Raw genomic sequence first — 14,275 nt, 5'->3', positions numbered from 1 at the left:
TTTGTACTTAACTCCATCAATGCATCACATCACTAGTAATGTCCAGGTTCTTATTTATTGCAGGCAATTGTGTATGCTGGAACATTTAATTTTTCTGATTGTGATTCAAAGTTTGATTCTCATTCCTTTATCAAAAGTATATCTTCAGAATTATCAGGAACTACACTGAGCCAGTTATATTCAGAGACTGCTGAGGCAGACCTTTTTTCGTTTTCAAGAGAATTGCTGATTCGACGTTTGACTTTACCCTACTTACGGAGATGTGCTTTGCTATTTACACTGCTCTGTTCTTCATCTGCTCTTTTGATTGAGACTGGTGGTTTTGAGGAAATGGCAGGTCATAGGAGTGATGATCACATGGAAAATAAAGATGAGATTTTAAAAGAATTGGAAGAGCTTCAACATCTAGAAAATCTGTTTCATATTCCAATTCTGGAAACAATTCTTGATGATAAAAGTGTCCATGACCTTGCCTTGAAATGGTGTCAACATTTATTTAAGGAAACAAGAGCTCGGTCATATAAGCATGTTGTGCGTAGTCTCCCAGCATGCCCATTTGAACTGATGCGTTTGCCTTATCTTTACCAAGATCTTCTGCAAAGGTTAGTTAGAGATATGCCATTTGAAAACTCATGAGTTCTATTATGATTCCATTCCAAGACACTGAACTATATCTCATAGTGACACCAATCCTTTCCAGGTACATAAAAGAGTGCTGTAGTAGGTGTAAAACTGTGCCTGATCAACCAGCATTGTGCTTACTCTGTGGTACTCTTTGTTGTGCTCCAAGTCGCCGTGCATGTTGCAAGTTAGTTACCTTATCTTGCTGTGTATTTGTTTTTCAGTGAATATTGACATTGTTTCTGATAATTTGTGTAATTATATTGAGTAAAATTGTCCATATACAGGAAAAATGAATGTCTTCGTCATGCGTTTACCTGTGGTGCTGGTATTGGAGTTTTCTTGATGATAAGAGTATGCCTCTATATCAAAAACCCTAGGGAGTTTGCTGATATATTATTAGTTGCATCTCTGAGCAGTGCATTTTGTTTATCTAAAACAATTTTGTTTTTACTGAGTGGTTTGATTTCATCTTTTACCAGAAAACAAATATTTTGCTTCAAAGATCTGCACGTCAGGCATCCTGGCCTTCCCCATACTTGGATGCATTTGGAGAGGAGGTAGTTAATTGTTATTATGTATAAATTGTAAATGTGCTGTCATATAGTTTTTACTTTTGTGATCTCTTATTTGTTCAAATCATCCTATGAGTCATTTTCAGTATCACTGATTGATTATGTTTAAAATTTAAAAAGTTTGTCATGTTAACATGCATTACAGTGAGTGCATGTTCTCAGTTATAATTCAAAAGAATTTAAAATGGTAGAAGTTCATGTCACACTTGTTTTGCAAATCAAGGCTCATTTTTGAATTATATTCTTGGGAATCTATATATGGCCCCTAAGCGCAGCAACATTAGAGAAAATATCATTAACTGATATCAAACAAACAATCATCTGTATAAATACTGAGAGCATAGAAAGCTGCTACCAAAGTCAAATTGGCTCAGCAATTGAAGTGACTGTTGTATGGATGATTACCAAGTCCCAAACAGTTTGCATTCTTGCCTTTTCACAGATGATTCAGAATGCCTATTGTAAGCAAATACCATGCTCTACAGGAGGTAACATTCATCAATGATTGACCAAGCAAAGCAAAAAGTTGCCTTGTCTTCACGTTGCCTTAAGTTGATTTTCATTTCACCCATAAGCTAGAAGTGGCTTACTTGTGGAGGTTGCCATGTCAAAGTGGCTTCTTATTGTCAAGTATTTGTAGCATATTTTTTGTTATATTCTTCTTTTATGCAAATTATTTCAAGGCCATTGGTATCAAAGCACGATCTTGGCATTTGGAAGGTAAGAAATAAGGCAATTTTTTTTCAAATTTTGGAGGTCAGATTTTGAAGTACCAATCTATCTTAATTTGCCAATTTTGGAGGGTTGATCAAGGACATATTGAAGCTGGTACAGTCCAAATTTGAGGTCATGTGAAGCCAATTTGAATGTGTTATTGCAAAATTAGGATTTTCACCAAAGCTACTCCTAATGCTTCAAAAGAACATATTTCTTGGAGAATTTTCCAGTCAAGTGGGATATAGATTTAAGTAAAGTCATAGTAAAAATTTCTTTAGTTTGAGTTAGTTATCATGGGAGTCATTTTGGCAGCATCATCGCAGCAGCTTCAACAAGAGGCAAAGGAAAGAATCTAGTTGCAGAGAGAAATTCTCCTTTTAGAGATGATCCAATAATAGAAGATATAGATCCCATAGCCATTCAAGCTTCTATAAATGAAGCAACCACAAAGGTTAAGGAGGAAATGTTGTTAATAGTGGCTAAGAAAGAATATATCTACAAAATAACTAAAAAATAGATTGTACCATTGATTCTATGACTTGGAATGTTAATGTAGCTCCTATAGGGAATGAGAAAGGAGGAGGAGAAGGAGTTGAAGGAAAGCAGAGAAAAAGGAGGAGATTGTGAAGGATCAGGATGGGGATAAGGGTGCTAGGTCAAGGGATGTGTCCCCACGGAGTACTGTTTTGTGCAGATTTTCTTTTATCCAAGGGTTTATACAAATTGTTTTAACATGACATGATGTATGTGAATGTCACCATGGACACCTTAGATCTTCTGGGGACATCTTAGCTAAGGTTCCTCTTGCCAAATTTGCTTGTATGATTGTAAGATGAAATTGGTTAATGTAACAGCATTCTAAATATTGCAAGCTTTGTAATATTGAATGCGTTTGTGGATGATTAAGTATGTTTTGTACATTGTTGTCATTATTTTGGTGTATATGAATGCATAGCTGTTGTCTTTGTATTTCAACTTTCTTGTTTAATCTGATATCTGTGACTTTGTACCCAATCAATGGGCAATGGTGTGAGATCATACTCCAATCTTAGATCATTAAATCAAAACATAAACCAATAATATAGTAGTAGTAGTAGTTTTTTGTACATTCATAGCCTAGTGATATAATTGTGTGGGTTATGTTATATGTTGGTATCAGCTATATAGGAGTTATATGCAGTTAGTTCTTGGTTTAGTGACAATCTTTGGGACCCTTTGGAATATCCTCCGGAGTCTAAGCTGACCTCAAAGTGTAGGAGATATAACCCACTATTGAATTGTTGGTTGTCAAACCTTCCATGGTCTGTTGATGAGCTGATTTCACTTGCATGATGACAACCCTGGTCTTGTGAGTGAGATTTATTAGAGGAAGTGGAGCAGTGGATTTGAGACCCAACAACTCTATTGTATCAACGATTAATATTTCTTTTTCCTCTTTTGGCTATCTATTAGTATTAGGTTTTGTTTCTTGAATGAATAGAAATGCTGTTTGGGCTTTGTTTTTCATATCTTCACCCAAAGGGTTCCTTTGTATTTAATTTCATGTATGCTTGCTTATGGTCCTTGGATAAGTGAGTTACTTGTGAGTATCTAAAATATGCAGGCCATAGTGATGTTTAATTGCAGTACTATGAACAAAATAATTTCATATAAGTATGTTGAGCTAGCTCTAGCCACAAAATATGCTATTTTTTGTATTTGATGGGCTAGTTCAATGCTGAAGGGAGAGCTGATAAATAACTAGTTATTGGCATGTCACCACATTTTTATTTCTTTTTCTACACTCTATGCTTCCTAACCTCATTTCTAGTTTCTTTGCAAATTTGAGCTTAGATAGGAACCGCCCTTGTTTGGAGGTTGATTGCACATGTGCATGCAGGCATCCAAAGCTGCATGCCTCAAATCAACATTTTCCTAGCCTTTGCCTCATTTCCTGTTTCTTTGCAAAATTGCTTTTCTGGAGGTTGCTTGTACATGTGCATGCAGGCATCCAAAGCTGCATGCCTGCAAAATAGCATTTTTGGCTCGTGGTTGGTCATATAATTTTGGGGCATCGGCAATTTTCTGGTATGCCTAGTGGGACTTCATACCTGTAGCTCTCACGAATTTTTATTTGTTGGGTTTTCATTTGGGAAGGAACCCTTCAAACCACTTTGCAATATCTCAAAATATTGGGTGGTAAATTTGAGAAATCTGGTTTCTGAAGCACATTTTACAACTGCCACTGATTTTCAGTGAATAAATCAAAATCATTTGCTTTGCTAGAGCATTTTCATTGACTTGGTGAATATCCTACTGAACCCTGAATCTCAGAAGAGCTCCTGCCTTTCTTTTCAATGTTTTCGCAGATCTGTGGATTGTAGCAGTGATTGGTTATCAACTTATCATCTATAAATGTTCCTTGCTGCTGTGGTCACATAAAACAGCTGCATAGATAATGTTAGTGCCCCTATGAATGCTGCTATGTTTGTGAAATGGAATGTCTGGCTGAATCTTGTCAATGGGCAATTTGTAGGTAGCGTCACAAATGGCATTTAGAAGCAGAATGAATAAGAAAATCTCAGGAAGTGGAATTCATAATAAATATTCAGTGGGCAATTTGTAGGCAGTGTTACAAATGGCATGGCATTTAGAAGCAGAATGCATAATAAAATCTCAGGAATTGGAATGAATAATAAATATTCAATTTGAAGAGGATGCACTTGCAGAATTACAAAAAATGACGGATGCCTTGGATGAGACGGAAGGGAAGCAAAAATGCGAGGCTATGCTTGTAGAGAGCCAGAGGCTGAGAGATGCATTGGAACAGAAAAAGGAGGCTATGCTTGTAGAAAAGTAAAGACTAAGAGCTGGTTTGGATAAGGTAAAAAGAGAGAGGCATATAAGGTGTATCACCAGAAAAAAAGCTACAAAGTGGAAATGGATAGATGGTGCAAGAGGTGCATTATCAATCAAGTGCACCTCTTGTAGAAGAATTTTCTACTGATTATTCCATGCTTTATCAACAAATCATGTATGCAGTGGATCCTGATTTTAAGAAAGACATCTTTAGTGGATTTGCAACTTCATCATCAATTGATTCTATATAGAAATTCTTCCCCTTTCTTGGATGCTACAACTTTGAAGATGTTGGAGATTCTGGGCCAATATCTTTGAAGATGTTGGAGATTTCGGGCCAATATCTTTGAAAAAGCATGTGATCTTGTGTAACCATGTTGCTGGTGAGGATTTTGACAGGTTTGAGGACCCTTGTGGAGTAAAACTCCATTGCCAAGAACACAACTTGCAATATAATCTTCCCAGAGAAACAAATATTTCACCAAAGAGATGAATTTATTTGAGATGATATAATATGTATAGTAGCCTTGCTTATAAAGAAAAAGGCGAGAGGTGAAAGAACACAAGATGTAGACATTTGTCTCAATTACATGTGAGGGTAGGTAGAGATAACTATCGCCAACTATCTGGCTACAAAATGCAAGGTAAATGATATTCACCAAAATGCAAAATATTAAATAATGATGTCTAAGTAAACTTAAGCATGAGTAAAATAGGATAAATCACTATTTACTCCAACACCCCCAAGTGCAACTTAGGGAGAAGATTATTATGCAATATGAGTCCTGAGTACCCATGTACAATGCGATGCAACGAAATCTCTCACAAAGTGGAGAAAAGGAGAAAACCCAATGGGACAAAACTCCTCTCCAAGAGAAAGATAAGCAACAAGATGCATGGATGGAGGACTCAATCACACCCCCAAGGACTGTGTACATCATGTATATACAAGCAATGACCTCCTATAGCAAGGAAAGAAATGGCGAGTGCTTGAAGAGAAAACATAGTCCAATGCCTACAGAAATGGCGAGTGTTGGAAGACAAAACATGGTCCGATGGATAATGTCTTGTAGAAATGGTGAGTGCGTGAAGACAAAACATAGTCCAATGCCTAAAAACAACATTACTTCCTATAGGAAGTAGATAAACCAAGTGTAAATATAGGAATGCTTCCAATTCTAGATAGGAATTGGTAGGAAGTTGGCTCTAAATGTATGAAGATTATGATGTCTCTAAAATCTGCTCATATGTTGTCAAGTCCTTGGATGATGTAGATGTTACAAACCAATCGGGTACACACCCAATCATGATAGAAGGTGACAAGCAAGGAACAAATGGAAACTGATTTTGGATAAGCTCCAAAGATAAAGATGAAGTTACGCCATTGGTGCCACGACTATCATTAAATAGGCGAGATGCCTCTAAAAAATAAATAGGAGTCTGCAACCTTAAAGAAGCCATCACATAAGCACGATCAAATTGGGCCATGAAATGTCACAAATCAAGTGAAGGAGGAGACTCATGAATGTGAGAGGAGAGATAAACCCTCAAATTGGTCTCTCAAATCTGAAATGTGAGTCTCACAAATAATGAGCTAATCCCTATCAATTAGGAATCCCAATTAGGAAGACAAATAGATACGTCTTGCAATGACTCACTTGAATCATCAACAAAAGATGAATGTGTGACCTCAACTAGAGAAGTAGGAGGTTCAAGAGGAGCCTCTAAATCATCATAATGCTCAAGTCTGCTTCATATTCAAACGCCTCTAAGGTATCATCATTAAGGGGAATATTGTCAACATCATCAAGTGGAAGAAGGCAATTTGAAGTAGGATCATTTGAAAATAGAGGAACACGTGGATCTCCCAAATACTGATCCAAATTGTGTGTGGGCACTAAATACCTTTAAACTTGGGGTAAATGTCATAACTGAAGCTTTTAGTGATACTATAACAAATCAACCCTATGTTACGATCATTCTTATTACCCCAAACTGATTGCATCCATTTGGTTTTTGGCTTAAAAATGAGTCCATAAAGATGAGGCAAGAGATTAAGCCATCTAACATGTGTTGCATAACAGAAGGATGTGTTGCATAACCTATGATTACAACAATGATACACTTCTCACCTCATGAGTAGAGATCAACAAAATGAAATTGTGCAAAACCAAGATCTAACTTCAACGGACAAAATTCAACACCAAATAGTTAAATAATTGAAAAATACCTTGTCTATCACAAAGTTGACGAAGCTTTCCATTCATATCTGGATTGCAAAAATCGGCATCTATTTGCAAAATTCATGCAAATATGAAAAAAAGGCCCACAATAGGCACTTTCGGAATCCATAAAAGCCCCTGGTTCACCATATGACCATAAAGAGCAATTTTGGCGGCAAAAGACAAGCCCCTAAGGGTTGAGAGGTGAAATGTGTGGCGGGTTCCCACGCCATGTCATCTCTGAGTCAGACACTAGTCAACGAGTCAACAAGCCAAGTGAGCGGATCAAACCATAGCTGTGTTGTCACCAAAGTCAAGCGCTCCAAACACAGTCAACCACTCCATAGGTTCGAGCGTGCAAGGAGAGCCAACTACCTACGTGGACCTAAGCTCACAATGAAGAGGATGTAAAATGGGCTATTTAAAGCCTCAAATTAACCTGCATGGGCCCAATGTGGGATAAACAAGTCCCAATATGCTCGCTGCCCCCTTTGGCTGGGTTCACCCGCGGGCTTCCTCTGTGAAATCAAAAATCCCTAACTGGATAAATATTTGAAGAGACTTTATAATAGTATAAAGTGGGATTCTATATAATCGCCAATTTATGGTATGATGAAAAAGAAATGCCGAATTCCTTGCAGGGAGAACAAATCGTTGCTGGTGTCCACACTTATGAACAAGTCTATGCCTTTGAGAGGGCTCCTGTGAAGATGAGCTCATGAGAGATAGAAAGAGGTCATAAAAGAAGCAGCCAGCAAACAAAAAAAATTGAGTGCCTGCCACAATCAACTAATGAATATCCTAATTGAAGGTGCAACTAATGCTGGAGAACAATAGATACTCGGTTAGGATAACAAAAAAACCTTTGCAATGACCAGTTAATTTCTCCAACAAAACAATCGGCCAAGATAATAATATGCGCAGGTGCAAAACTAGGCAAATAAGAATGCCGATGATATAAAATGATGCCTCAAACAAAACATGGCTCAAATGAAACATTTGGCACCACCACCAACAATAAGAACAGCAGAATATACAGCGAGCCTTCAAAAAAATGCAATATGTGCCAAGTGGAATGACGCTGATCGCCAATACTATACTCATAAAATTGCCTGATAAAAATAACGAAGCCCCAAATGATGAGTGTCTCCAATTGCAAATCGAGATCACCTGGGATTTGACCTCAAAACTCTGATGAAAAAAACTCAGGGGAAGGAGACGCAGGAGGACCGCTTTGATACCATGTTGGAGTAAAACTCCATTGCTAGGAACATGACCTGCAATATAACCTTCACAGAGAGAAAAAAAATGTTTCACTTCAACCCCAGCCCCCAGTAATGAACTCAACAACTAAAATACCTTTTGCAGCTGGACCATCTTCATCGGAGGAGAGGCTGCAGTGTCTTGATCTTGATCTGCACCTGCACCTGCCCTTGTCTTTATTGCTACGAGCAAAGAGATGAATTGATTTGAGATGATATATGTATAATAGCCTTTCTTATAAAGCAAAAGGTGAGAGGTGAGAGAACACAAGATGTGGACATGTATCTCAATCACATTTGAGTGTAGGTATAGACAACTATCACCAATTATCCAGCTACAAAATGTAAGGTAAATGATATTCACCTAAATCAAAATATTAAATAGTGATGCCTAAGTAGCTTAAGTGTCAGTAAAATAGGATAAATAACTATTTACTCCAACACCCTGTATACTTTAAGCCATTTCTAGGAAGTTCCACCTTTCTTTCATGTGAACAGAAGTTGAAGGAGGGTGCATTCTGTTCTTGGTTAACATTTTCCAATTTGACTAAGTCTCAATGTATGCGACAGTTCCAAGTTGGTGTGGCCTATATAGGTTGAGCATAGAGCAACAAAGATGTTCAAATGCTACTTGTTTTTCTTTATGAACTGTCTTTGGTTATAATATTTTTCTTCGTGCACTGTTTTTGGTCATCTGTTGGAGCTTCCAGGCTCACATTGTATCATCTGCTGAGTAGAAGAGGTAGTTACCTCTCCCTTCCTATTAATGGTTTTGTTCAGATGTTGGTAGCTTTTCTATTTTTTGCAAATAAGATGCTTGTGCATCATGTATATAGTGTTGCACACATGTTTTGCCATATGTGGTTCAATCCGTTTGCTCTTTTTTTATGGATCCTCTTTCGTTGGTTGCGGACCCTTGTTTTGGTTTCTTGTGAGTTGGTGGATGATCATGAAAGACTTGTTCTTTGATGTAAAGTCACTGTTTGATGGTGCATTCTTCTTTCTTGGTGGACCCCTTGGGTCTTTAAAAGGTGGCAGACTTCCTTTTGATGTGCACAGGTTGATTTTCCATGAAATTGGAAGCCACAGTGTTAGCAGATTTCCCTCTTTAAATGGGATTCTCTTTCTTTTGGGCCACAATTTATTCTCTTTGCTAACAAGTCGCTTTTTTGCCCCTAGACTGTTGGCAGATCTCTCCGGTATTGGATACATTTGTGTTCGTAATGGCAGATCCCTTGTATTGGTCGCATGCATTGCATTTCCTTAGGATATTTTTAAGTGTTCTGTTTAGATTTCAGATGTTTTATCTTTGTAGTAGACCATCTTGAGATACCCACATTGTTCACTTTTGGTAAATGGGCTCTCCATTTGCTCATATGGTTTGATTTTCATCATGACAGAGGTATATTTATGGGTATTCTCTGTTCTTTTTGTAGCTTATTTTCTTCATGCAAATCTTTTTTTTTGCGCCCACAGACTTGTTATTTGTTGGTAGGCATAATGTTTCTATTATTTGCAGTGTCAGTCTTCTCTTCCCTCCAAGAGTAATTTAAAATGCTGTAGGAGCAGCACTTAAACGGCCCGAGGCAAGCTAGAGTGATTTTTTAAAAAATCCCCAGTTTTCTTATATGTAGGTATAGAAACCAAAATAGACATAGCTGTGACAGATTCAATTACATAATAAAAGAATTTAGGTGATCAGAACTGTAGGCTCCGATGAAACACAATGCTTGCCAAAGGCAGCATTAAATAACATATGCAGGGACCATTTTATAGTGTTGTGTATGTGTTTCTTATCATGTTTTTTTTCTTCATTGTGATGTGCAGTGAGTAATGAGCTGCATGTAATATCTCTGAATTGTATGCATTGAAAAAATGCACAGATACTAATTGTAACATTACTTCGATTTTTAGGACTATGACATGCAAAGAGGAAAACCCTTGTATCTGAGCAAGGAACGTTATGCAGCTCTTACACAGATGGTATGGTTCCTTCGCTTTTGAACTAGAAACTTGTTCTTCAATTGGTGGGTGCCATACTTTTTAACATTGAACTATGTGGAGTAGTTCTAATGATGTTATGTTCGACATTTGTATGTGATTTGAATCTCATTTTTGTACACAAACAGGTGGTTTCTCACGGGCTTGATCATAGTTCGCACGTTCTTCTTCAGACAACAAGGGAACAATTCTTCTTAATTTAGCTCACAATTGTTTTAGCACATTTTTCAGAGGTTGGATATGCATCTTGCAGTTTCCTTTTTTTTAATATAATATGGATAGAGATTTAAATATTTTTTCTCATTCATTCTATATTGTTGTTGCATGGATGTTAAATGTATAATTAGTGCATTTACATAGTTTGAATTCTTTTGCTGAGTCTTGCTTACTCTGCTTGAGTGGAGATTTCATATGATAGGATTTGGTGTATTTTAATTAATTTCTTCATTTTATATCATTTTTTCAACCCATTGCTAAATGCTTGCAGAAGAATTTCAATTTGAGTCACTTCCAAGCAAGTGAACATACCAGTTTTGGGACACAGATTTGATGTTTAAATGATAGGAAGTTTTTCATATGGAGATATTTTGGTCAATAAAAAAGGTGTAAATAGACTCTAGGCAACATAATGTAGATACTACAAACCATAATAGGGTTTGTAATATTGTATCCTCTGAAAAGCTTATTATATGGTGATTATAGTCACACTATAACATAACAAAAATATTTAACTGAATGGTTTTCCGGGTATTGTTGAGGTTGAAATTCTTCTGAGGCTTGAAAATAACTTGACTAACATGTTTCAGCATTTTGATATTCATAAATTAAAATAAAACCAAAAGATATTATGAGAAGCTCAAAATGGCATTTGAATGGAAATAAACTAATCCTAGTTCCCATCTATTTCATTGACGAAGAAAGAATTGAAAGGTGAGAAGGGTAGGGAGAAAGAAAACTGGAGAAAGACAGAGGAAGGGAACAGTTGTATGCACAATAATTTTATGTCTATCCATTCAAACTGCATAAATAAAAAAAATGGCTGTGTGATGATTGGAACTTGTGCAACTGTTGTATGCAATTGATGCAATCTTTTGGTAATTATAAATAATGAATGATTTTCTGTATTTTTTGGCCACAATACAAGCATCATTTGGAAGTGATACAAACAAAAGCATATAAAGATTTCTCAACATAGCAATATGCAAAATGGCTGATTTTGTTACAGAATTGGGCACACTCTACTGTTCTCTCTCATTTCAGCACAGTTTAATAAATAATATTATTGGAAAATGTTTTCCTTGCCCATGTGGTTACAAAATTCTCAACTTTGGCTTTATGCATATGATTACTGGTAGTTCCTTCTAGATTAGCAGATTTCTCTTAAATTTCTCGTCTCTACTGGACACGAAACCTTGGAAGTCTTTGGTACTTCCTTATTTACAGCAACATTCAGCTGCAAAACTAAATTCCCTTGAATTTTGGTCCTTACCTGTACCTGTTCTGTTTTTTTTCCTTGCTAATGTAACTTCCTTGGAAGTCTTTGGTACTTGCTTACAGCAACATTCAGCTGCAAACTAAATTTCCATGAATTTTGGTCCTTACCTGTGCCTGTTCTGATTTTTTTCCTTGCAAATGGTTCTTTCCTGAAGTTTTCTTATTTTCTCATACATTTTCAATTTCCTGTCCTTTTCTGACTTCTTCATCTAGCACTTCATCTAGAATTCCTCTTCGTTTTTGAACATATGAATTATAAAACCCCTATATTTCATCTCATCTTTCCATCCTTTTTGTTTTTTGACTTTGCTTTGACTTCACATTTATGAATGCATTATTTACAATGCACGCTGAACTGTTTTGAGTTCCCGCATTCTGCACTCAGATCACTCACATTTTATTCATTCGTTGTGCTTGTGTCATTTGCTTCTTCATAAATTTTATCTGCCTGCATATTTTGTATTTCTATTGCTGCATGTTCTGCATGTATCTGAATTTTTGTTATGGTGCTGAAACTTATCTTTCACATTACTTCTTCCAATCATTATCTTCTCTATGGCATGCTACTTGTTCTGTACATATTTGTGAAGTTGATTTTATAATTTATTGATGCATTATACCTGTGTCCTTTCACCTATCCGTGCAGGTTATACTTTGACTGTGCCTGCATTTTATTCATCTACTGCAGGGCTTATTTTCTGCTCCTTCATTATTCCCTGCATTTTTTATTGCCGCTTTTTTATTTTTTGACCAGACTTTTCCTCCCTCTGCGTTCACAAAATTGTTCAATACTTTTCTTTTCTGGTATAGACACATGTTTATACTGTGCCTGCATTTTATTAATCTACTATAGGCCTTATTTTTTGCTCCTTCATTATCTCACATGAACTTCTTTGAATTGGTTCCCTGCATTTTTATTACCACACTTATATTCTTTGACCAGACTTTTTTCTTCCTCTGCCTTCAAAAATTTATTTGCTACTTGTCTTTTCTGGTATAGCCACCGTTATTTTGTTTTTGCGGATGCAGATGTTGCTCCTGCATTCCTTATGTTGCCTACAAAACAAAAGTAATTAATAGTATTCATTGCACATTACCCTTTTGTCTTAGATATGTGTATTTCACCTCTTATTTTATCTTTACTTTTTATATACATGGCGTAAAATTCCAAAAGGTAACTAACATTTAATTTAATTTAGTTTGTTCATGTATATAATATATATATATTTATTTTCCACACAGATATCATACTTTTACTTTTGCTGGTTTGTATCTCCTTGTTCCACACTTTTCATATCTTGCCTGCAAAACTTCCCACATATTATCCAACAAAACAATAGTAATTTATAGTATTTACTGCACATTATCCTTTTGCCTTAGATATGTGATATACTTTGTTTCTGCGCATGGATACCATAATTTTATTTCTGCAGCTGTGGATCTTCTTATCCTCCCTGTACTTCATATGTTGCCTGCAAAACTTTCCATGCATTATTGGACAAAATATAAGTAATTTACTAATTAGTAGTACTCATTGCACGTTGTCTTTTTGTCTTAGATATGTGTGTTTCACCTCTTTCTTTATTTAAACTCTTTAGTACATGGCATAAAATTGCATAGTGTAACTAATATTTAAGTTTTCTTTTATTTCATTTTTCATTTTTTAGAGTATTTAGTCATTAGTGGGGTTTCCATCGAGTCCCTGCCCTTGAGAATAAAACAATTACAATTATGATTTGACCAGATAAAACTAAAGCCATTAAATAATCATTATATACGAAAATACATATCTAAAGAGTGTTAATTTTGTGCCCTAGATCAGTAATCAGATTTATGTCTTTTAATTATGCCCTAGTTTGTTAATCAGATTTGTAATATTTTAGTAAACCATAATTCAGTAAACTCAGAAATGAAACAAGTAAACAAGAGACAAACACAAATACCCTGGGAAAACCTCCAAGGAGGAAAAAACCCAGCATTAAAGACCCACAGGTTAGATTATATATTCTCTCTTAATTGCACAAATACAATACTTAGCTTGCTTCTCCAGATCTGATCCCTTTTGCATGTCAGATCTGCACTTCTAAGCACTTCAAGTCTGTACCAAAAGAGGCCTATATCCTCTTGGACAAGTTCGCACAATCCTTGACAAATTCGCACAATCCTTGGATAAATTCGCACTTCTATTAGCAGAGCTAATTCGCTGATTGCATGAGGAAAATGATTAATTTCTTTGAGTTTGCATTTGATCTTTATTTATATGAGTCTTTAACCTTTATTAAATCCAAGTCGGCCTTCCTCCTTTTGGCGCCAATTTATTTATTGAGGCGTGGTGTATTTTAGGGTGGCGTGAGGGTATGGGGCTGAGCTTAACTTGGGGGCACGTTACCCCTTTAGGATAGGACCCAGTCCTATATGGGTTCGGATGTTGCCTTAAGGCAATCCGAACCCATCTTACCTAGTTACAAACAACAAAAAGGACAACCAACAAAAAACAATAACCCCACTACTCTACCACCTCTTCTGCTACTTCTCCAGCACCTCT

The 14,275-nt window shown here is 36.3% G+C and overlaps 1 protein-coding gene across 1 annotated transcript in view; it reads left to right on the top strand.

The window, feature by feature from the left end:
- The window catches only part of LOC131057016 (E3 ubiquitin-protein ligase PRT6), a 46,934-nt gene that overhangs the window by 27,273 nt on the left and 5,386 nt on the right, over nt 1-14,275 (top strand). Inside the window, exons 12-17 of the mRNA XM_057991215.2 lie at nt 64-602; nt 701-808; nt 909-975; nt 1,104-1,181; nt 10,150-10,218; nt 10,365-10,469. Of these exons, the coding sequence (XP_057847198.2) occupies nt 64-602; nt 701-808; nt 909-975; nt 1,104-1,181; nt 10,150-10,218; nt 10,365-10,439 (936 nt within the window). The 3' untranslated portion in view covers nt 10,440-10,469. The remainder of the gene's footprint in view (nt 1-63; nt 603-700; nt 809-908; nt 976-1,103; nt 1,182-10,149; nt 10,219-10,364; nt 10,470-14,275) is intronic.

This window comes from Cryptomeria japonica, chromosome 8 (assembly GCF_030272615.1).
Source record: "Cryptomeria japonica chromosome 8, Sugi_1.0, whole genome shotgun sequence".
In the NCBI taxonomy this organism is placed as follows: Eukaryota; Viridiplantae; Streptophyta; class Pinopsida; order Cupressales; family Cupressaceae; genus Cryptomeria; species Cryptomeria japonica.
Note: the sequence above shows the minus strand (reverse complement) of the source record. Positions and strands in the feature narration are given on the sequence as shown.